The sequence below is a fragment of the Ursus americanus genome, chromosome 7 (genome assembly GCF_024610735.1).
Source record: "Ursus americanus isolate L20-20 chromosome 7, mUrsAme1.1.p, whole genome shotgun sequence".
Classification (NCBI taxonomy): domain Eukaryota; kingdom Metazoa; phylum Chordata; class Mammalia; order Carnivora; family Ursidae; genus Ursus; species Ursus americanus.
The window spans coordinates 55,835,972-55,860,003 of record NC_142133.1 but is presented as its reverse complement, the minus strand read 5'-3'; the positions used below and the strand labels follow the sequence as shown (position 1 = coordinate 55,860,003).

The 24,032-nt window shown below is 41.1% G+C and overlaps 1 protein-coding gene and 1 long non-coding RNA gene across 3 annotated transcripts in view; one reads left to right on the top strand and one right to left on the bottom strand.

Moving 5' to 3' along the window:
- Window positions 1-24,032, bottom strand: part of LOC123799810 (uncharacterized) — a 58,295-nt gene that overhangs the window by 32,751 nt on the left and 1,512 nt on the right. For both annotated transcript variants that reach the window (XR_015725280.1, XR_006781712.2), the window contains exons 2-7: window positions 18,847-18,936; window positions 17,592-17,678; window positions 16,124-16,218; window positions 15,387-15,417; window positions 13,261-13,322; window positions 725-6,427 (exon numbers count right to left, since the gene is read on the bottom strand). This is a non-coding gene — a long non-coding RNA (uncharacterized LOC123799810). The remainder of the gene's footprint in view (window positions 1-724; window positions 6,428-13,260; window positions 13,323-15,386; window positions 15,418-16,123; window positions 16,219-17,591; window positions 17,679-18,846; window positions 18,937-24,032) is intronic.
- Window positions 744-24,032, top strand: part of ARHGEF33 (Rho guanine nucleotide exchange factor 33) — a 40,961-nt gene continuing 17,672 nt past the window's right edge. Inside the window, exons 1-11 of the mRNA XM_087863720.1 lie at window positions 744-908; window positions 1,227-1,348; window positions 2,497-2,639; window positions 5,282-5,341; window positions 6,326-6,550; window positions 11,868-11,997; window positions 17,567-17,699; window positions 19,131-19,214; window positions 20,356-20,439; window positions 21,952-22,100; window positions 23,150-23,314. Coding sequence (XP_087719846.1) covers window positions 789-908; window positions 1,227-1,348; window positions 2,497-2,639; window positions 5,282-5,341; window positions 6,326-6,550; window positions 11,868-11,997; window positions 17,567-17,699; window positions 19,131-19,214; window positions 20,356-20,439; window positions 21,952-22,100; window positions 23,150-23,314 — 1,415 coding nt within the window. The 5' untranslated portion in view covers window positions 744-788. The remainder of the gene's footprint in view (window positions 909-1,226; window positions 1,349-2,496; window positions 2,640-5,281; window positions 5,342-6,325; window positions 6,551-11,867; window positions 11,998-17,566; window positions 17,700-19,130; window positions 19,215-20,355; window positions 20,440-21,951; window positions 22,101-23,149; window positions 23,315-24,032) is intronic.

Here is a 24,032-nt window from a genome sequence, read left to right as displayed (position 1 = left end):
TTACTTCTCCCAGGAGAGAGCTAGGATATTTGTACCCTATCTGACTCCAAAATTGATACTTTTTCATGCTGTGGAAGTTGACAACAGAAGTCCAATGTGTGCGCTCCTACACGACCAGGCTTGACTCCTGAAGATAATTCAACATCACTATCAACAGTGTGCTGAGCTCCTGTCACTCAAATACAAACGTCATTTTCTCCTTTTCCACATCATCCAACATTCATATATATACATATACAGGAAGCCTCTTCCCTTTCAAAGAGATTCTCAGATATGCCTAGTTATTACTCTTTTTATCATTTAATTTTTTAAGGGAAAAACAACTGAATTTCTTCACTTTCTATAATACCAGGGATAATATGACCCATCCCTTCTTTCATGGGATTCAAAGAGTTACTGGATCAAGATGGTCTTTCACAAGCATATGTTGCTTTTCAAGTAAATCTCATTTTAATCAAAGGTGTTAGAATAAAGAGTTGCTCACAGGAGCACCTGTGAACTTAACTGTTTGCTTGCTTGTCACTATTGAGCTTTGGCATGTGCTATATAAAAAAGACCCTCTTTTCCTTAAAAGAGTGGGACCAAGGTTGCCTTATGTTGTCTAAACTTTAGTCTACCAGTAAATGAGGTCTGTAGGTTTTCAGGAGCCTGGTTTCTTAAACAAAATGAACATTCAAGGGGCCAGTGGTAGTATTTATAATAGTTTGTAGTAAACTGAACTCACTCTTGGTGATTATCTTTAGTTGCAGGCCTTGGCCTCTGAACTCAAAACTGGTTTCACGGAAGCGATGCAAGAACTGTCAAGAATTCAACATGGAGAATATGCTTTGGAAGAGAAGGTTAAGAGCTGCCGATGTTCCATGGAAGAAAAAGTTACCGAGATGAAGAATTCATTAAACTATTTCAAGGTAGGCTCCTCTTCTTTTCCCCGGCTAAACAGAGAGGTTCTTGGTCTTAGTCACAGCAGAAAACACCTTTTCATGTAGCAGTCAAATAAAAGAATTTTCCCTCTGGCCCATTCACTAATTATCACGGAAAAAAAAATCTATCTCATGTTTTTCTTTCTTGGATCTCTGTGTTAAAATTATAGATCACAATAGAAATAAGACGTTCATCTCTCATTCATTCAACAACTATGTATTAAAATCTTACCATGTACTAGGTATCATGTTATATCCTTTCACCCCTTTTACCAGATTCAGTATGTATCAATTCCTATTTTTCAGGAAGAGCTGAGCAATGCCATGTCAATGATTCAGGCCATCACTTCCAAGCAAGAAGAAATGCAACAGAAAATTGAACAGCTTCAGCAGGAAAAGCGAAGGGAATCTCGGAAAGTTAAAGCCAAGTGAGTGTCTTACACAAAATTGGCCAATGGCAAACCCATAAACAGTGGCTTGTACAGTGACACCGAGAACACCTTCTCCCCCTATCGGCAGATAGCTAACTGGCTACATACTGCTGGGATCTGCGGGTCAGCATGTGACGGAGGTTCTAGAGTCATAAAGACGGGTTACACTTAAAAATGGATGGTAACTATTACACGGAAAATGTGCTCAATACAACAGGAAGTAAAATGAAAATGATATAAGATGACATGCAGAATTCAACTGTAAAAACATGTAAAATAACCAGAAAGATACATTCAAAAATGGTGATTGTTGTGTTAAGATAGTGGGGTCACGCAAGATTTTCTTTTTTAATTAGTTTTCTAAAATTTCTCTCATGTTACTACTAGTTTACTTCTACCATTGAAAATACATTTAGGTTAATAACTCCACCAGGTTGAATCAATTAAGTTTCACCATTAAACATAAATAATCATTATTGTTGTAGGTTTTTAAATGATCAAATTTAAAATAGAAATATGGCAACAGGGGCGCCTGGGTGGCACAGCGGTTAAGCGTCTGCCTTCGGCTCAGGGCGTGATCCCGGCGTTATGGGATCCAGCCCCACATCAGGCTCCTCCGCTATGAGCCTGCTTCTTCCTCTCCCACTCCCCCTGCTGTGTTCCCTCTCTCGCTGGCTGTCTCTATCTCAGTTGAATAAATAAATAAAATCTTTAAAAAAAAAAAGAAAAGAAATATGGCAACAGTATTTGTGTGACCCTGAAAGATGGCTCGTTGTTTGTGGTTGAAGACCTCCTGCTTCCCGGTACCTTTGTGTTGCTTTGTTAAGTGAGTGCAGATCACTCCAAGCAGATTGTCATCTTTGTAAACTCTGTACGGATCCTGATGACAAAGAAGCCAGGGACAGAAAAACAAAAATATAGATATTACAATTAGGATGCAATTTGTATGTATTTGAAATTTTTTCTCCAGCTTTGGTGATGACTCAAGTTGAACCCTAAGAATTGCTAATATCTAACTTTTTAATTTACAAAAACGGCACTTTTGTATGGTTCAACCTGATAATTCAGAATTTTTCTTGAATTATTCTGAACTGATGCTCTTCTTAACCCATCAGGCATTAAGACCCTCTGTTTTCCTTCCTCAGGAAAACTCAAAAAGAGGAACATGGCTCACAGGCTGGGCCTGCTCAAGCACAAGGAAGTCCTTTCCGTTCAATCAATATCCCTGAGCCTGTTCTTCCAAGCGAGGACTTTACAAACCTGCTGCCTTCTCAGGCCTATGAAAAAGGTACGGTTTGCAAATCATATTGAATTAGCCAAGCCTTTCCCCTTGATTCCTAGAGCTTTCGTAATAGTGAGAATGTGTTTATGTCCTCTATCCTTATATAGGAAAATGATGTATTACTCAGAATTTTTTCTCCTGTAACTGGAATTTATAAGAATCAAGAGGATCCTGGGGCACCTGGGTGGCTCAATCGGTTAAGTGTCTGCCTTCAGTTCAGGTCATGGTCCCGGGGTCCTGGAATCGAGCCCCACATCGGGCTCCTTGCTCAGCAGGGAGTCAGCTTCTCCCTCTCCTTCTGCCTGCCACTCCCCCTGCTTGTATTCTCTCTCTCTCTCAAATAATAAATAAAATCTTTAAAAAAAAAAAAAAAGACTCCAGCAGATCCTAAGAGACCAAGAATCTGCCCAATTTTAAAAGATTTTCTTTTTTGGGAAGATAATTATCTGAGTTTTCTAAATTTCAGATACTAACCTTAGTAGAAAAATGTTAAAAAAATTATTCACTCTAATAACTCGTTTTATTTTCCACATTACTTCTCAATCCTTGTCTCTGCATAGACATTTTAAAGGCGTATTCTTAGCATAAAATTGTGTGTTCTGCTTTTTTTTTTCAGCGGGGTGTCACTGATATGAGAAAATCACATCTGTCTTAACTGGCAGGCAGTGATGTCAGTGGCAGTGTAACTCTGTACCCCTCTTCCTCTGGATAACCAGAGCTGGTGCTGTCTGTCGGCGGACAATCACTAGCCGCACCGCTGATCTGAGGGATGAGAGAACAGATGCTAGAAAACTGTTCCTGGGCAGTGCTAAAGAAACTGGTTTTCCATCCAGTTACCTCCATCTGTAACCATGTCTGGCTACATGTTTGCTACATCTTTGTATGCTCAGCAATGTCTAGCAAAGCACCTTATATGCCGGACATTGAACGGAGATATTAACGTTGTTTAGAAGAATTGTCCTCTTTTTTAAAAAAATGTTTTGGTCACATATAGAAAGCCTCCAAAAGAGGCTCAAGGACTTCTCAACCAATTGTAAGCTCCTCTGGGGCAGGGCTGGTGGTTTTCTACCATTCTGCCTTAAGGCACAATATATTCCTAGACGATAAATGTGTTTTGAATAACTAAATTTAAAAAATCTAAATCAGACGGCTTTTAATCAGTATAACTTCAAAGTATGGATCTGCTTTTCTTCTTTGTAGTTTTGTTTTGTTTTGTTTTTTACCTCTTTGAGTAGTTACTTTAGAGACTGATAGGTGCAGTGCGGGAAAACTCACTGATCCATCTGGGGAATGAGTGGGTTCATCACAGGTGGTTCTATTTTCTTTGCTCCATGTCACGAGGAACAGGACATAGAAGGATGGTCTTATTAGGAAAGAATACAGGATGGCCTTGGAAAGTAGAGGTCAGATCAGTGCCTGGTCTGGGGAAGTTGAACATGTTCACAAGATAAAAGATTAAAAATTATATTTGCAAAGTGCTCAGATGGAGTTCAGTGAGCCGTGTGGTGGCAACTCCTCCTTCCTTCCGTTATAACAGACATAGCTTATATAACATAGCTTATTCAATTGAGTTTCCACAGAATTTGGGAATAATGTGCCATAATAAGACATTCTGGATATGACTGGTGGTAGGTTATGTTAAAACTCAGGATGTAAGGGCCACACTTTAGAAAGGGTTAGGTTACCAACTGTTAATTATAAAATGGTGCAATTTTTGCTTATTGCTCCAAAATTCAGTAGCTTAAAATAGCAAACATCCATTATGTTATAGTTTCTCTGAGTCAGGAATCTGTGGGTGCCTCTGGCTTAAGGTCTTTCATGAGATTGCGGTTAAGGTGTTGACTGTCCCACTACCCGTTTGTCTTTCCTTCTATCCATCCATCACCCAAGGTGCTGATGTAGATGGTGGGAGATAGTAATGAACTAAACAACAAACATTTCTGCCATCTTGGAGCCTTTGTTCTGAAGGAAGCAGACAATGAACAAGATAGATAAAATGTGCAGTATGTTAATGATAAGGAGAACAATAAGGAAACACAGGTGTAATTTTAGAGAGGGTGCCAGGTAAAGAGCTGAAGAAAGTGAGGATGTGAGCTTATGCATACGGAGGGGAAGAAAGGGAACAGCCCGTGGCAACGTCCCAGCGGGAACATCACTGAGATGTTCAAGTTGGAGCAGTGGCGCTAAAGCAGAGTGAACAAGAGAGACAATAGGAGATGCGGTTTTAAGAAAAGAAGGAAACAGCAGGCACAGAAGGGGGCAGATATTTTAGGGCCTTACGGTCATTATAAAGCCTTTGGCTTTAACGCTGACCTGAGAAGCCATTGGAGGGCTAAGCAGAGGAGTGACAGGGTCTGACTTACATTAGAACAGCCTCATTCTGGCTCTTCTCATCATCACCATCCTCACCGTCATAGTTAGACAATAATTTAGGTCTTACTGTGTGCAGTTTACACATGTAAGTGCCACTCATCGTATCTTCTTACAAATGGGAGAATAGTGCTTGCCACTATATTGAAATTTTATTTTATTTTTGGCTCTTCTGTCTTCTTCAATAAACTGCCAGCTGTCCCCAGTGTCTGGCTCATTGAAAGTGCCAGCCCTGTTAGTGGAGTGAATACTGATTGAAAGCTTCCCTTTCTCTGCAGCCCAAGAGTCCAGATCCATGCATGTAGCAGACAGTAATGTGAAGGGGATGATGGGTCCTGGTAAGCAGCTCTGTTTTTAGTTCTCTTCTCTTCTAGCAATTCTACCCTTTCCCTGCTTCCATCTTCCCTGCTTCTAGTCCCTTAGTCACAAACCAGGCTTGAAAGAATTCAGGCAAGATAAAGCACTATGGTTACTAAGATGCCAAGATGTATAGTAGAGTAAGTCAGTGACTCAGTTAAACCAAGGAGAGAGAAGGGGCGGAGATGTTTAAGACAAAACCAGTATTCTTGGTTCTTTCTGGCTCACATCAATTACCAATGAAATAATATTTGCTGAGAAACTCACAGGTATACGTAGCATGGCATAAGTTTTCTACGGACACATTTTATAGTTTATTTACTTTAAAAGTTATTTACTTAATAGACAATTCACCAGTATTTTATAAATTATTTCATCTTCCCTCCCTCCATTCCTCCTTTCTTTTTGCAACTTACCATTATCGGGGCCAAGGAAGACAAATTGCAAAAGAAAGCATTGTTTTTGGCATCTTTCTTCCTCTGTATTTTGTCCCCTGGTGTGCTCGCCTAAGAGGAAGGAGATACAGGAAGTCCATGCATACTTACTACAAATTAATTATAGTATTTTATAAATTTACTTTTTAAAAACGCATTATATAGTAGAGACTACATACAAAGAGTAGAGGATGCATAAGTCGGAAACAGACAGAGGTAATCCTTTGCAACTGTGGAAACTTTTAATCCTTAGTTGATACATTTAATCCTTGAGGGATAGTTTGTACCCAAACAGGGGCATAATATTTCAGAATAACAGATATAATTTTTTTTAAAGTCAGATCTTTTTTTTAATGATTTTTTATTATATTATGTTAGTCACCATACAGTACATCCCTGGTTTCTGATGTAAAGTTCGATGATTCATTAGTTGCGTATAACACCCAGTGCACCATGCAATACGTGCCCTCCTTACTACCCATCACCAGTCTATAAAAAAGTCAGATCTTGACAGCAGGTGTTATTTTTCAGGAATGAACCCAACAACTCCAGAAGCAGAAGAAAACCTGAAGTCTTGCCTCTCAGCTGATATCCAGCCCAAGAGCCATCTCTCATCTGGTGTGTGGAGGCAGCCTAAGGAGGGTAAAGAATGGGGTGAGGAATATGTCACGAAAGACCACCCAGATAAACTCAAGGACTCTGGCCAAGGCAGACACAGCTCCTTGGAAAATGTTTTATGTGAAACCTCTTTAGCTGGTAAGTCCCAAGGGGAAATACAGGTTGAAATTTTGAAGAACAGGAAACCTACAGGCTAGAACCCTTGCAATATAGGTTCAGGGGACATATGAGACCACGTGCTCTCCAGTTTCCTTTTCAGATGAACACTAAAGCCTATAGGAGTGAAGGGACTCACCTGAGGTCACATGGCCAGCTTGGGACCAGCACCTTGATTCTGGGTATCCATGACATTTGGTAACACAGTGCTTTGGGCGGGGGGAAGGCATAAAGTTGGTGGAGAAGAGGGCAGCATTTTGTGAACTACGTAGTCAATGATGCGAAATCTTCAAAATGTGCATCTTGGATCAGTAGTCTGTCACCAAAGTATCAACCACTGCAACAGGGTCTGTCCTCCCTCCCTCCCTCCTTTTTCCCTTCCTTCCTCCCCTTCATATCGCAAATTGCTACTCAATGCTTATTATACATCGCATAACGGCATTTCCCTCCAACTATTTTGTGGAAGGCAATTTTTAAAAATTAGTTTTTACTATCAAACACATGAAAAATTAAATAGTACTAAGAGGTTGGTTATGAAGAAAACAGCAACCACTTTTAATTTGTTTTCACAGTTTCTTTTGGTACTTGCTTCCACGTTTTAAAACAAGTTTATACTGCTATTTTTTTTAAAATCAGTACTTTACTGAAGGATAATTTACATACAGCAAAGTTCACAAATCTTGAGTTTCAGTTCGTTGACCTTTTATATATATGTATGTATAGCCCCTTGTGATCAGTACCTGGATCGGGACATACAATATCTGTTACCCCAGAGAGTTCTCTCATGCACCTTACCACCCGAAGAACCACTCTTCTGACTTCCATCACTCTACATTGGTTTTGTCTATTCTCGAACTTCATATAGAGGGAGTAATACCATGTGTCCTCTTTTGAGTCAGGCTTCTTTCTCTCACTATAATGTGTGTACTTCATTCAGTAGTTCATTCCTTTTTTCAATCATTGAATAAATTTACCCCAATTTGCTTATCTGTTCTCCTGCTGATGGACATTTGGAACGTTACCAGTTTAGGGCTACTATAAGCAAAACTGATAAGAATATTCTTGGACTAGTGTTTTTTGGATGTCTGCCCTCATTTCTCTTGGATGTACACGTAGGAGTGAAATCTCTATATTAAGGGATAGGAGTATGCTAAACTTGGAAAGAAAACATCCGTTTTCCAAAGTGGTTGGGACATTTTATACTCCATCCAGTAATGTCCACGAGTTCTGGTTGCTTCACATCCTTCCCAATATTTAGTATGGTCAATCTTTTTAATTTTAGCCATTTTCATGGGGGTGTACTGGTATTGTAGTTTTAATTTGTACTTCCCCGATGACTAATGACGTTGAGCATCTTTTCATGTACTTATTAGTTATTTGTACATCTTTTAAGGTGTGCCTAAGTTCTTTATCCAACTTTTATTTATTTTTAATAATTTTTTATTATGTTATGTTAGTCACCATACAGTACATCCTTAGTTTTTGATGTAGTGTTCCATGATTCATTAGTTGCGTATAACACCCAGTGCTCCATACAATACGTGCCCTCCTTAATACCCATCACCAGCCTATCCCAATCCCCCACCCCCCTCCCCTCTGAAGCCCTCAGTTCGTTTCCCAGAGTCCACAGTCTCTCGTGGTTCATTCCCCCTTCTGTTTAACCCCCCTTCATTCTTCCCTTCCTTCTCCTATCCATCTTTCTGCTATTTCTTATGTTCCATAAATGAGTGAAACCATATGGTAATTGTCTTTCTCTGCTTGACTTATTTCACTTAGCATAATCTCGTCCAGTCCCGTCCATGTTGCTGCAAATGTTGGGTAATCGTTCTTTCTGATGGCTGAGTAATATTCCATTGTATATATGGACCACATCTTCTCAATCCAGTCGTCTGTTGAAGGGCATCTAGGCTCCTTCCACAATTTAGCTATTGTTCTTTGTCCAACTTTTAAAGTGCATTATCTTATTATCAATTAGAATTTCTTCATATATTTTGGATACGAGTTCTTTATTAGATATATGTGGGGAGAATATTTTATTCCAGTATGTGGCTTGCCTTTTCACTTTCTTAATAGTCTTTTGATGAATAGATGTTCTTAATTTTGATGAAGTTAATCAATTTTAAACTTTTTTATATAGATTGTGACTTATGTGTCCTTCCAAGAGATCTTTGCCTATCCCAAAGGTGTGGAGATATTCTAGTACATTTTCTTCTAAAATCTTTATAGCTTTAGCTTTCACATTTTGATCTACTATTTATCTTTTTTTTTTTTTAAGATTTTTTTTAAGTAAAGTCTATGCCCAATGTGGGGCTCAAGCTCATGACCCCAAGATCTGAAGTTGCATGCTCTACGGACTGAGTCAGCCAGGAGCTCCAATCTATTACTTATCTTGAATAGATTTTGATGTATGGTGTGAGGAAGGAGTCCAAGTTCATTTTTTCCCCATATGGCCGTCCAGTTGCTTCAGCACCACTTATTGAAAATATCTTTCTTTCCATATTGAATTGTGTAAAGAACATCAGATGATTCACATATGGGTGGGTCTAGTTCTAGACTCTATATTCTTTTTATTCCAATTAGCAGAGAATTTACATCTTGACAATATTGAGTGTTCCAATCAAAGAACATGGGATGTCTCCCTTTATATAGGTCTTTTTAATTTTTAGCAATGTGATGGAAAATCTATCATTTACATTCTTCTTCTTCTTTTCCCCCACCAAAGCCTTTGCCCTAGAGTCCTCTGTCATCCTAGTCCAATCTGGCCTGGTGCAGTGCTGCCATCCCGGGACTTCCCATTCTTCCTAGGAATTCCCTTCATCGTTCTTCTATGTCAGATTCCCTTTTGTTTGTTTTTATCTTGTGTGTCTTTGTTAGTTTCTTGGTTTACTCTTTGTTTGACGGAACCCCTCGTCCAGCAGCTTCCACATGCTTTGTTGATAATTTAGGTGAATATAAAATCATTTTCCCTGGGATGCCTGGGTGGCTCAGTCCATTAAGCATCTGCCTTCAGCTCAGGTCATGATCCAGGAGTCCTGCATTGGGCTCCTTGCTCAGCAGGGAGCCTGCTTCTCCCTCTGCCTGCCATTCCTCCTGCTTGTGCTCTCTCTGACAAATAAATAAAATATTTAAAAAATAAAAAAATATAATCACTTTTCCTCATCATTTTGAAGCAACTGTTCCACTGTCCTCTAATTTCTAATGTTACTATTGGAGAGTCCAATACCATTCTGATCACCAGTCCTTTGTATGTTACCTGATTGTTCTCTCTCGTAACTTTTAGGATCTTCTCTTTACCTTTGGTGTGCCTTTGTCTTCTTCATTAATTATGCTGAGCACAGTGGGCCCTTTCCTCTAGAAATGTGTGTCCTGGTATTTTTTTTCTATTATTAATTTGATAATATCGTCTCACCAATCTTCTTTCTTTTCTCTGAAATTTCTACTAATTTGATGTCAGGTCTCTTGGATTGATGTTCTCCACCACCATCTTTTTCTGGTCTCTTTTACTTCAACATGTCTCTTTCTTGTTTTGGGGGGGAGTGGGGAAGAAGGCAGACCTCCTTGACTTTATCTGACACTCTTCTATCTTTGAAAAAATGCCAAAAATTTCCTCCTCCTCCACTTCCTCCTCCTTCTTCTTTTTTCTTTTTGGATGTTCTCTTTTCTTAAAAAAAAAAAAAATAGCATTCTGTACCTATTAAATGGGCAGAATGTTTTTCTCATATCTTTTTGAGGATATTAATTATAAGGTTTTTAAAAAAGATTTATTTACTTATTTTTATATAGAGAGAGAATGCATGAGTGATGGGAGGAGCAGAGGGAGAGAGAAAGAATCCTTGAGCAGACTCCCTGCTGAGCAGGGAGCCCAATGCAGGGCTCGATCCCAGACCCCAGATCATGACCTGACCTGAAATTCAGAATCAGTGCTTCACGGGATCTCTGGGTGGCTCAGTTGGCTAAGCATCTGCCTTCGGTTCAGGTCACGATCGCTGGGATGGAGCCCCACATCAGGCTCCCTGCTCAGTGGGGAGCCTGCTTCTCCCTTTCCCTCTGCCTGCCAACCCCCCTGCTTCTGCTCTCTAATAAATAAATAAAATCTTAAAAAAAAAAAAGTTCGATGCTTCACCAACTGAGCCACCCAGGTGCCCCTTAATTATAGGATTTTTAAAAAGTTTTGTTTCTGCATTGTCTCTTTTTTAATTGATGTATAATTGACATATAACATTATATTAGTTTCAGATGTACAACATAATGATTTGATATTTGTATATATTGTGAAATGATCACCACAATAAGTCTAGCTAACATCATCACCATACATAACTACAATTTTTTTTCCTTTGAGAACTTCTACATCTACTCTTTCAGCAATTTTCAATTATGCAAAATAATATTAACTATAGTCACCATGCTATACATTACATCCCCTGCATTGTCTCTATTTATTCAAAATGTATATATACCTTTTTCTTCTCTTTCTTTTATGGTGTAAGGTTGATTCAAATGTCTGAGGACCCTTAGCTGATTTTTTTTTATATATCTAAGAGAGGGGCCCTAAATAAAAAGAAACCACAAGATTCTATATTGGCCAAGCTTATCAGTAAACGGGCTTCACTATAGGCTAATCAGGTAGCAAATTAACTTTTTGGTAGGTGACCTCTTTACATCAGTGTCTGTAGGTCTTTTCCCCTTGGGTAGTTCAGGTTCTTCAGTGGAAGATCCTCCAGTCTCCTGCCTGGAGAGTGTAAGTCTCCCTACTGGCACTGTGGGAAGACCTGCAGGGGGAGGGGCTGAGGGGAGTCTCCCCACCCAGTATGCAAGCCTTCTCTGAGTCCCCTCGTTTCCATGTTGGCATCTCAACTCTTCCCTCTACTGTCTTTAGTCCAGACCCCAGAGATAAGGACCTCTCTAGTTTAATTTTTCCCATTTTCCCATGGTGGGGGTGAATGAGGAAGCCATCTGGCATGGGGGTAGGAGCCTGGAAGTTCAATTGCACTATATGTAGACTAAGTCTCCTGTTTTCAGCATTGTTCCTTATTTGTACTTTCTGTGGTGCCCCGTGCCTTCACTCCTTGAGGCTTTCTGCTTCTCAGCAGATTTTCCATCTGCAGATGAGAACACCAAGGTTTTGTGCCCTTACTCTGCTGAATTAACTACCATGCTTCGGTTCTGTTTTCCATCTTCCAAAAACTTGCTGATATCTCTTTTTATTGCTCTCAATGTCTTTTTATTGCTTTCTATGATTTAATAGAGTTTTGGGAAGGAATGGTTGACAAAAATTCCCTTTGATTTGTTTTTAAAGCTAAAAGACAGACTGTGGCTCTAGAACTGCTTGAGTCAGAAAGAAAATATGTCATTAACATCTCTCTGATCCTGAAGATCAAGGCAACATTCCAAGGGTCAGATGGAAAGAGGAATTCCAAAGAGAGAAGGTATCCATGTGTTCATTGCCTTTGCTTTTCAGATTGATTAAAATTTAAGGTAAGTTGTTTATTGTTTCCACTTGGGGAATTCTGGGACCTGTAAAGAGTTCCAGAAATAGTCCTTGAAGAGAGAGTAGGCAGTGACAGCAGGTAACGCCTGGCAAGTCTCAAGTTTAGACTTACAGCAGATAAGAAAATGAATAAAGTCTCTGAGACCTTCATTGTCCCTGGCATGTCTGTAAAGAGCCTCAGGGAGAATAAATGCGACAGTGAGGGAGACATTGCTCTCAGTTGCCATCTGCAAGTCCTCGTGGGATCACAGGTCTCATGGACGTAGGAGGGAATCGACGCAGTGGAAGTCTGAAGCATTAAGAGGCCATTAGATACATGGCACAAGGCTGATTAACTCTGGACTTGGCTCTTATTTGTTTAGGTGATCCCATAGTACTAGATGGTGAGCAAGTGGGTGGGGTGTGTGTGTGTGTTTGTGTGTGTGCGTGTGTTGGTGCTTCCACAGGGTCTGCAGGATATTATAACAGCACACTAGCTCCAAGATTGCAACACTCCATGATTGCTTCTGTTCATCATCTTTATATCCTCTCTGCTGCTTCTCCATTAAAAAAAGCAGGAAGGAGGAAACTCTGATTTGGTGGAAAGGACTAACGTCATGAAGATGTAATAATCCAGATTAGTTGAGGAAAAGGCCAATCCAAAAGAATGGAAAGTCTGGATTATGGACTATTACAGATACATGTAGCATTAATAGTTTAATAGTCTATCAGGTAATAGACACTGGTGGTCCATAAATCGTGACTCTATCTCAGGAAGCCCCTAAATGTATTTTCCTCCTCTTTACCATCCTCCAATTTTACTTGGCTTTGCGGCTGCCGGCAATATGCCCAGTCACCAGAACACAATGCTCCCCCTGTCTAAATGGCTGAGGTGAGGGAATAGTCCCTGACAGACTCGAAAGCGGCTTGACTATTTTCAAGAATCATTTTACTGCAAAGCTGAGGTAAGCAAAGTGTAGAAAACAACAAGGAACAGAAAGGGTAATGTGATGGGCTAAAGCTCTGACCACTAGAGGCCCTGGATGGGGCTTCACCCTCTCTCAGGGGCCACCCAGATTCTCATTCCTTCCCCGTCTGGAACTCCTCCTACCCTCCCACATTGCCCCTGCAGCCCTCTGAGATGTCTCTACCGCCTCTAGCTATCTTGCTGCTCCTAGAGACCTGCTCCGTTTACACTGATGAAATCTGAAGGCAAGTCTACCTCTTGGTGTAGTATTGCTTCCACATCCGAGATTCTAAGCCAGCCGCACGTCCTCGTTGTCTCTGAAAATGGAGGGATGGGACAAGGAGAGAGAGAGAGAGAGAGAGAGAGAGAGAGGGAGAGAGAGAGTTGCTTACTGTGGAACACAGGAACCGGGCACTTCATGGCTAACTTCATGAAATCTTCACAGGAACCCTGGGGAGCCTACCTTACAGATGAAGAAACTAAAGTCCAGAGCGCTCTAAAGCCACCTAGTCCATTAGTGCCAGGATTCAAACCCAGGCCTGTCTGCCCCTGTCCTTGTGACCTTTCCACATCATACCACTTCTCTGAGGACCTTGTCATTTCGGACACATCACCTAACTAACAGCAATATGCCAGGTTTCTCAGCCAGAAGCAGACCTTCTGTCTGTTCCTATTTCACAGCGTAGGCTTCCCTCTTAACAGCGCGTACGTTCTTACTTCAGATCTCAACTGACTTGTCAGGCAGAGATGCTAGAAATGTTCTTGGCTCACTGAAGCTCTCTTCTACTTGCCGTGATTCCCGGCTTGTCTAGGATGTTCTCCCATGACCCATGACTGAGGAAGGACTGATCTTCCCCAAATCCCGAGCTTAAAAAAAGTTTAAAACTATCATACAATCCCCCATGAAAGTCGGAAACCGGATATTTCTCATATCCGTGATAATGCTATTCATGTTAGTTACTACGAAGCTAACTGTCTTTTTTCTTTTCACAGATCGAGACGAGAAAAACTTTAAGTCAATACTCTTAGGACTTATATAGAGACTGGAGTTCTGAGCTTTGCAGTGTTGCCATTTTTCCACCCTGGTCTTAGATTTCCATTATCCTCCTTTGCTCACTACATTTCTTCTTTTTTCTAAGCTTTCCTGACGCCTCCATGGGCACTTTAAATAGGCCAGCCGAACGAAATACACAACAGAATGAGAGTATTCCTTTTCTCTAATGGCATTTTCCCCATGGAAAGATGAAAATAAGTTAGTAACATGCCCTATCTTTCCCACCATACATTGCAAGCCACCAGCACTTTCTACCCCTGCTGAAAAGTAACCCCCGGGGTGAAAACAAAACCCACCGTAACTACAACCGGATCCTCAAAACTTCTCAAACCTATACAATGAAACTTTAGGCTTTCCCTAGAGGAAAGTAAAGCCCTCAAGAGTCTCGTCAGCCTGTTTCAAGCCAGCCCTGCCCCTGGCTGAAGGAAAGGGCTGGAAACTGCAGGGGCACGAGCTGCCAGCTGAGGTCTGAGTGGAACTGTGGTGCTGTTCATTTGTTAGAGGATCACGGAGGTTGCAGTCCTTGGCTTCGTCTGGTCTGATTCACTTAGATAGAGTTACAAGCTCAGGATCAAAGGGGCCTGTCTGTCGGAATCCTTGTGGGGAGGGGTGACGCCATCCTGACAGGATTGCCAGGCAGCCTTCTGAGCGCAACTCCACATCCGCCAAGAACTCCGTGTGCTACGGCTCACCACCAGGTGGCGCACGCCTCGCGACGGCGCCCCTCAAATGTGGGCGCGTCCTGCTGCTGAAGCTCAGGACTTCTGGCCTAAAATTAGACTGGCAAGAGCTAAGTTATTGATCTGAAACTCGAACTGGGTTTTCCTTGATGGCTTTTAGTTTATTTCCCTTATTGTTTAAGTACTGTATTGTGGGAGTTGAAATAACTTTTAAGGTTTTAAAAAGATTAAACTACTCATGTAGTTGCTATAATTTCACCCCTAGTAAGGAATAGATAAGAAGTTGAGTACTTAATACTATCATCTTCATGAACAAGTTGCTTCTGGGAGTCAGGGGTGGCTCTAGGCAAAACAAGGAAATAGGTTACGTTCATGTCTATACCGCTTGCTTCTTTCTCCCTCTGCTCTCCATCTCCTGGCTCCCCTCCTTTGCACTCCTCTCTGATTTCAAATAATGTCCTTATTAAATAGATTCCCCCCCCCCCATATTTGGTATAGAACCCACTGTACGCCATTGCTCTTTGTGGAACTTTTGTGTTTCCATGATACTTGATGGGAGCATTAACCTTTTCTGACCCGTACCCTGAAATCTCAAACTATTACCCCAATGGACAGTCCAGGAGGTACATGGCCTCCAACCAAATTACCAGCTTTCCAGTTCTGCAAGGATACTGGTCACTGTGTAGCAGAAGGCAGATTTCTCAAAAGAAAGAGAAAGAAGGTCAGGCCAGGTGAGGCCAGGCAAAGCCAGGAGAGGAGTAAAGAAAGAGACAAAGAAAAGAGATCATTTAAGAGATATTATATAACCTATATGGACAACCCATCTCAAAGTAAGATCTCGCCATGGCATGGTGCCTTAACATCTTTCAGTGTCACACCGGGAATATTACCCAAAGTCATGATAGCCTTGGGTGGGGAGAAATCTTTCACAACTAGACCTTTCGTGGGTACAGTGTTTTACTCTGATTTCAGTTCAATCAGTTGTGCTTTCCTCCATTAGCTTTATGGTCTCCTCCACAGTCGGACTGTCTCCTAGCCACTCCTCCAAATTCCCTCTGATCTGACAGGGATTACTTAAATCTTCTGAGCCCACTGTGCGAGCCATAACAGCTTAGATGGGGAAGCCCTTCCACTTGTGTTTAATGGACCAGCTGGCTTTCCATGTGTGGAGACTAGTGATACAGGAGGGGGAGGGAGAGAAGACCAGAGGGAGGGAATCCTTGTATCTTTTCACAAGGGGCTGGATACTCTCTTTGTTATCTGTGTCTTCTCTGAGCTATAGCCTCAGGGGAGTCTGCTTTACTTGCAGATGGGTTGAAAAAGCCTTTTTTTTAAAAAAATTTTTATTTATTTTTTTGGATGGGAGATTGAAAAAACTTCTTACCAAAGTGCTGTTCTTCGTAATGTTCTCAACAAAGGTCTGCTTGTTCAGGGTTGGCAAAGCACCTCAATTGTCCACTGATTTATTCTCGTTGGACCCTGGGGGAATATCCACGTAAGTTCAGCTCTTGTTGACAAGCAGGCCTTCCTTCACTTTCATCTTCGTTAAACTTGTGGTCTTGAAAGCACGAGGGAACCTACTATCAATTCCCGTAAGTCACCAAGCTGGAGTTCTAGTGCTGGCTGCAGGCCAGCAAAACTCCCTTTCCTTGTGGCTTCCATCCTCATTCCTATAGGCCCTTGATTGCCCCACCCTTCTCCATGCACCCTCTTCCTCCTCCCCTGATTCTTTCTCTCTCTCCTCTCCACCTCATCCTTCTCTGACACCTCTCTTCCTCCCTTCATTTCCTCTGGAAAAACAAACAAACAAATCGGGACACACTGAGAGATGGGGGAGAGGGTAGTGAGAGGAGGACGGGGGCTCTGTGAAGCTCTAGGGAGTAACAGGCCAGGCCTGGTCCACAACCTCTCCAGGCAAGACTGTGTCCTTACCCAGTATTCCTCTTGGAAAATGAAGGGAAGGGAAAGGAGCACTTTCATATGCCCATCCCCTGAGCATTTAGGTGCCTTCTTTAAATAAGTCTTCCCTTTCACCTAAATCGGAGTCTCTTACTCAGTAGCTAAGAATGATAAGTGCCACCTTAGTGCTGTCATCTACAACACTAATTAGAGTAGACTCTTTTGCAAGTGGGAATAACTTTAAAATTTTGGAAAAGAGTTCCCTTAGAATTTCTATTGTCGCATAAATGAGACAGTAACTGTTTGGCTTTAAAAAGGCCATTCAAGGGACACCTGGTTGGCTCAGTTGGAAGAGTGTGTGATTCTTGATTTCAGGTTTGTGAGTTTGAGCCCCATGCTGGGTGTAGAGATTACAGAAAAAAAAAAAAAAAAACCTTAAAAAAAAGAAGCCGTTCAAGTGATGTACTCTTTATTAGTGCAATACACATTTGTGTAGAAGCCACTGGTAAAGGGGTTTTTTAATTTATTTTTTTAAAAGATTTATTTATTTATTTTAGAGAGAGCGAGCGAGCGAGTGCACCAGTCGGGGTAGGGGCAGAGGGAGAGAATGTTCAAGCAGACTCCCCTGCTGAGTGCAGAGCCCAACAGGGGCTTGATCCCAGGACCCTGAGATCATGACCTGAGCCAAAATCAAGAGCTTAACCAACTGAGCCACACAGACACCCCTAAAGGGGTCTTTTTTACATCTTGAGGATATTTGCTATTAGGTCTACAATGTCAAACTTAAAAAAAAAAAAAAGTCCTGAATGCAGAGCTGTGACTCAGAATATTCTGAATGACTGGGGAAAATGGAACCTCCTGCATATGTTCTTATAGTGTCTTTTCTCTACACCTGGTTTGTGTGATCCTATCTCTATTCTGTTTCAAGCCTCTTCCCTGGCTCTTTACGGTACCTTGTCCAGCAGCACCTCGATTTGCTTCATGCTCTGCAGGAAAGGGTCCTGAAGTGGCCACGCCAAGGAGTTCTTGGAGATTTATTCCTTAAGTTAACAAATGATGAGGTAAGTTTTTAAAAATCCTTTATAAACTTGAATTACATGCATTTACTGCTGAGATCTAGTCTACCTCCTCACTCTACAGATAATGAAATAAAGTTCAGAGACATTAAAAGACTTTGTTGAAATCGCTCAGCTGGCTAGGTAGTTGTGGATCTATGAGCCACGTCTCCTAACTTCCAGCCCATCGCTTCCCACCGTACTATGTATAACTGACCCACTGAACATGCACGTAAATGTGTGTGTGTGCACTTGTGTATAAATATATACACATTCACAAACATATCCATCCACATGTACAAAATAAATATAAGAGGGTTTGTGTACGTGAATGTATTTCACACCTAATTTCATTCCTTAGAGATATTTGAAACTGTGAGGGGTAGTTATTTGTCTTGGATGTTTTTTATTTTCACTTCCTTGGAGAAAAGGGTGTTAAGTTTCGAAATCTCTGTAATGTTCTGCAACGAAAATATGATCCAGGCCAGAGGTTGCAAACTAAAATGCCTGCAGGACCAGACAGTGATATAAATGAGTGGAAGTAAGTGGAATGTGATACAATATGGACTATTGAGAGGTGAGCTTAAGTGGAGCACATATGCTTTTCTACAAGAAATATTATCCAATTATTATTCAGGAAGAAGGGAAGAGAATTGCCAGATCTTCTGATATTTTAAGAGACACTGCCAAGCCAGAATTTTATGTGAAAATTTATTTAAAAAATATTGTGTGGGCTAATCAAAATTGGTCTGCAAGCTAGAGTTAGCCTGCAATCAAACTCTGTATATCAATGATGTAGGTGATAATACAAAGTTTATAAATTATTTACTTATATAGATGTAATGCAATCCCTCTAATATCACTTTTACTCATTTGTATTCAATATGCTTTCTTGGGCTGAGAATTGTTGTATCTGTGGGAATATATCTTTGGAAGCTGAGAATTGTTTTCCTGAAAATATATTGCATACATGAATAAGCAATCGGTGGAAATACACAATTAGTGGAAAAAGTTGAGAATCACTGGTCTAGATACCAGGAGGTGGGCTGGACAAAGTTCCTTATTGGATGTAGATGACTAAAATAAAAAGTAACTTAAAAACAAAATAGGCATTTTAATTATTTAACAATTTAAAAATACTTTTTCAACATACGTGACCCCTCTCTGCTGCGCTGGTTTTTCACTTTCTCTCATTGAAACAGGACTATTGAGTTTTGGTTCCCAAGTCCATAGGGATATTTACCTTAAAACCAAAAAGATTTAAAAAATGAATTAAAAAACAAACAAACAAAAAACCCATATTAATGAACACATTAAATAAATGAAGATAATCTCTGCAAAGTACTCCTTTTTGATATAAATGACTCTATAAAAATATTAGCTGCTATCATTCCTGTTTCCGGGTTCTTACCATGCATTTTTGTGTTTGTTTTCAAGAATAATTTCTTGGATTATTACGTTGCCTACCTAAGGGACCTGCCGGAATGCATCTCTTTGGTTCATGTTGTTGTTCTGAAGGAGGTAAGGTAACTCTATGTGTGCACTGCCCTTTGGTTACATGTGTATCTATAGGTCGTTGCTTAACCACCTCGGGGATTACAACACATGCACTCAGCTTGTCTTCCAGGCTGGGGAATGGCTCGAAGAGAGTCACTGACACTCCTACCTGGGGTTAAAGGAGCCCACTTGAGGAGGAGTGCCAGTGCTTTGGTCCTTGCTCTGATTTATTGACTTCTTTTTTCTATTTCATTAGAAGTTTGCACACAGTAAACAGGTGTTCTAAGCAGAGATCCTCCGGCTGCAGCTTGCATGCTGGGTGTGGGTGCCCCCCTCCCAGGCTCAGCTAACTGGAATCTGAATATTAAACTCAAATCATCCTGTGTCTGTCAGTTTATAAGATCATAAAGTGGTTCTAATATGTAGCTTTAAGTATTGCTACTGCAATGCTATATTAGGTGCTCAATAAGTGCATATAAATATCTAACAATTCTAGCTATTTTAGGTCAGTAGAAACCCTCTCAGAGGCCTAAAGTTAAGAGTTAATCAAGTTTCACAAGAGGTGAGGGTCTCTTTATTAATGTTTTACTTCAACCCCCACTACTCTCAACCCTGTAAGTATAATGCCTACCACATGTTAGCATTCAGCAAATATTTGAGAAGGGGAAAGGGAAGGGAAGGGAAGGAAAGGGAAAGGAAGGGATATGGAGAAAATCCAACATGTTTCCTCTGCCAGCCCAGCTGACCGGTTTCTAGTTATATTCTTTCTCCACCCTCATGAGGCTCCAACCCACCCTTAGTGCCTACTAGTAAGCCATTGTAATGAGCACTTCCATGAGAATCTTAATGAATGCTTTCAACTCAAATATAATTTGTTGAGTGGCCACTTCTGTCCAGCACTATGCTAAAAAGAGTGGTGGGGAAGGACAGGATTGTTTGGAAAGTTGGGTGGTTTCAAAAGAAGTACAATATGCTTCCTGCTACAGAAGAATTGTCTCCTTGAGTGTGTCTCTGAACAAGTGTCCTATCCAATGAAGGATCATGACACTCTAGAGAAAGAAAATGCTCTGCGAATAAAAAAAAAACCCTGGGTTTTTTGGGGTAGGACTGACTTTGGGGTTCTGCAGCCAGAGCTGAAGAATGACTCTACCTTTCTTTCATTCAGGGTGATGAAGAGATTAAATCTGACATCTACACACTGTTTTTTCACATAGTCCAGCGCATCCCTGAATATCTGATACATCTGCAGGTAGGCATGGCTGGGAAGCCACCAAACTGATTTTCAAGCTAAACTACTATTTGTGGCTTGCAACTGAGAAACACGGTAAAGGGTCAAGGAAGAATCGTTGGTATGATATCTAAGGAGTAATGAAATGACTTAGATTGCTGTGATTACCCCATTCCTACTTTGTTGTATGAACTGAAATCTCAATCTCTAAAAATTTTTAGCTCATGACGTTTGCCTTTGAAGTTCTGTCTTCATTTACCAGCAATCACCACCTCTGCTGATCTAGGATCTCTCTATAGCAGCTCCTGGTAGATTCTGAGTACTATTCAGTCCCTTCCACCTTGTTCTACAGCCATCTAAATGTACACCCAAACACTTACCCCACCCGCTGGCATCTAAGAAATATCTGTGTAACCTGTCTACTTAACTGCTATCCTGACTACTTTCTTTTGGCTTGAGTCCAAGGGCCTACCATATATTGCTCATGTCGTATGTCACAGAGAAAGCATGAAGAAGTTGATGAGCTGACTTCTGCACACCATTTTCCCCATAGCACCCAACACGGGGCTCGATCCCATGACCCTGAGATCATGACCTGAGCCGAAATCGAGAGTCATATATGCTTTACTGACTGAACCACCCAGGTGCCCCAATAATTATCTTATTTAATGCTTTCAATAATCCCATGAAATAGGGGTCATTACCATTGCTTAGGTAAGGAAATGGAGAGCCAAAGAAATAAGTAACTTGCCCAAGTTAACACACATATAAGTGAAAAAAAAAAAATCTAGGACTGAAACCCAGGTCTTGCAAGCAGTATGGTAAATAAGAGCCCTGATTCTACTCTCCGACTTGAGTTCAAATTCTGACTCTGCTACTCATTAGATGTGTGACCTAATGAAGATTACTTAACTTCTCTATGCCTTGATTTCCTTATTTGTTAAATGGAGGTAATAACTGCACCTATCTAACCTAGCTGTGGTCAACATTAAATGAGAAAACAAATCTGTGAAGGCATTAGTACTTGGCAATAGGAAGACTCAATAAATGTTAGCTTTCCCAGATCCAACCAAGGCGCACGTTCCTCTACAGTGCAGTAGCCAATATAATAGGAGGAACCACCAGGCTAGGCTTGGTCATAAACATCATCCCCTTCCAGCCTGCCTTGATGCCTGACATTCTCACCATTGGCCTGACTCGTTTAAGTCATAAGGCATTGCTTATAGATAATAATTCTTAGAATGTTTCTATTACCCTAATTAGAGATCTATTGAGTAGATCCTTCTAATTTTCAGAGGGAATTATCCAACGTTCACATCCAACTCAAACAGGAGCAATGGTGACTATTATTCTCCCTTGATGGACAAAGAGAACAGTAGGTTTAACCATTCAGCTTACAATTAGATTGGCCACATGTATTGTTGTTCTGGTTAAATGGCTACCAAACTCTGATAACAGATGGAGGCAAGGTGCACAAGAGACAAAAGTTTCATTCTAATTATGCAATGCTGCCTCCTTTTTATCTCCATCCAGAATGTCCTGAAGTTCACAGAGCAGGAACACCCTGACTATTACCTCCTTCTGGTGTGTGTTCAGCGCCTTCGAGTATTCATCTCGCATTACACCCTGCTGTTTCAATGCAACGAGGATTTGCTTATTCAGAAACGGAAAAAGCTCAAGAAGTAAGCTTCTAATGGTGCCATCTAGAGGGTTGATCAAAGTTTTCTGACAACAGGGATATCGACAGTCAAGGTGGATACCTGTCAAAAGTGACCTCATTCTATGTTAAGTTGCTGAAATGCATTGACGGGGGAAGAAGAGAACAGAAAAGAGGAGGGAAATGAGATGGCCAAGCTGGCTACAGGAGGGAGGGACCTATTTATTACCTGGTGGTAAAGTAATTCCATCAGGTAATAGGTACAATTACTTTAGAAAAATAAAAACAGTCTTACTCTAATCCCTATGCAGGCTCCCTCTTGTGTTATTAACCACCTTGAAAATAGTTGTTTCCCTAAGCTTACCAGGTCAAAAAAAAAAAAATGCAGTTTAAAGGCCAGAATGTGGTTTCTTTCATGAACTCAACAAGTATTTATTGAGCACTTACTCTGTGTCGGGTACTGCTCTATGTACTGAGTATACTGCAATGAACAAAACAAAAATCTTTGCCACGTGAGCTTACTTTCTAGAGATGGACAACCAGTTAATAAATAGATGGCGTAAGTGCTGTGGATAAAAACTAAACAAATAAGGGTGCTGGTTGAACAAAGTTCACGCTAAAGAGAAACAAAAAGAGCTGACTAGGGAGAATCTGGGCTTCAGAAGGAACAGAAACAACCCATAGCAGAATTTTCTAATGACCTGGATTTCCTTCAACCTCATCCCAACCCAGTGAGGAAAACAATCATTTCTGTGGATGTTTGAGACCAGAAAAAGATGCCATTTCCCAAGCTAGGGCTCCTCATATGGAGGACATCTTTCTATACCACCCCTTTCATTCAAACTTAACTCAGGCAATTAATCAGCATCCCTATTCTTGCCCAGCATCTAGCCTGTACTGTTATGTAAACAACTTGGTTTGTGGAGGGCCATGGAGAGACAGAGAGAGAGGGAGAACTTCACAGCTGAGCTTTGTCTGAGAAATATTGTCTCCTTATCTTTCTTGGTATAATCTGTGCATTCAGAGCCAATTTCCCACTGTACACCCTGAAAATTACTACTTCCATTCTCATAGGTCATCCATGGCAAAGCTGTACAAAGGGCTGGCTTCCCAGTGTGCAAACACTGGACAAGATGCTTCCCCTACTGCAGGCCCTGAGGCTGTCCGTGACAGTGGGATCCACTCAGAAGAGATACTGCAACCCTACCCTTCTGCTCCCAGTTCTGGCCCTGCTGTCACGTAAGCACTTGTTGCTATGGAAAGGTTATATGGCAATGCCCTTGGGTGCCGAGTCATCTGTATGGGGTAGCAGGACAGCGTGGAATAGGAGTATGACCTACAGGATTCCTCCCTCCCTCTTGCTCCATCAAGCCTATATATGGCAGGCAAGCAGCTGACCCAATGGTTGGATCCCAGAGGAAGGCTAATGTTAAGAGGCAGGCCTAGAGGCTGAAGGCTACTCCTAACAATTTTATCACACATAACCCCCCTCTGCCTACAGCATAAGTTTCTTTGGGTTTAGACAATGATTGAGTGGAAGAGAAGACAGGAAGGCATCTTACAGCTCCTCAGAAGGATAGGAACACACTTTAGCTCTCCAAAAGGTGTAGCAGAGGGAGAGAGAATCCCAGGCAGGGGTGAGTGGAAGTTAAGGCTCTGAGAAGAGAAATAGGCCTGAGGTGATATAGAAAGAATGTTGTTCAGCCTTTTCCAATTCCCCTTGAAGCTGCTTCAGAAAGGGATTTCTTAAGTTCTTCATTTATGACAGCTTCTCTTAAAGCTGTTGTGTGCACTGGATGTATTTGACAGCCTTTTAAAGTCTCTGCACACAACCCTCTAGCACATTAAGCTGGATTCTTATTCATCAAACTTCTTGATGATTTTTACATTAAGGATTAGGCCATTTATATATATTTGGAACTCTTTACCTCTGAAGGATAAGGATAAAGTCAAATTA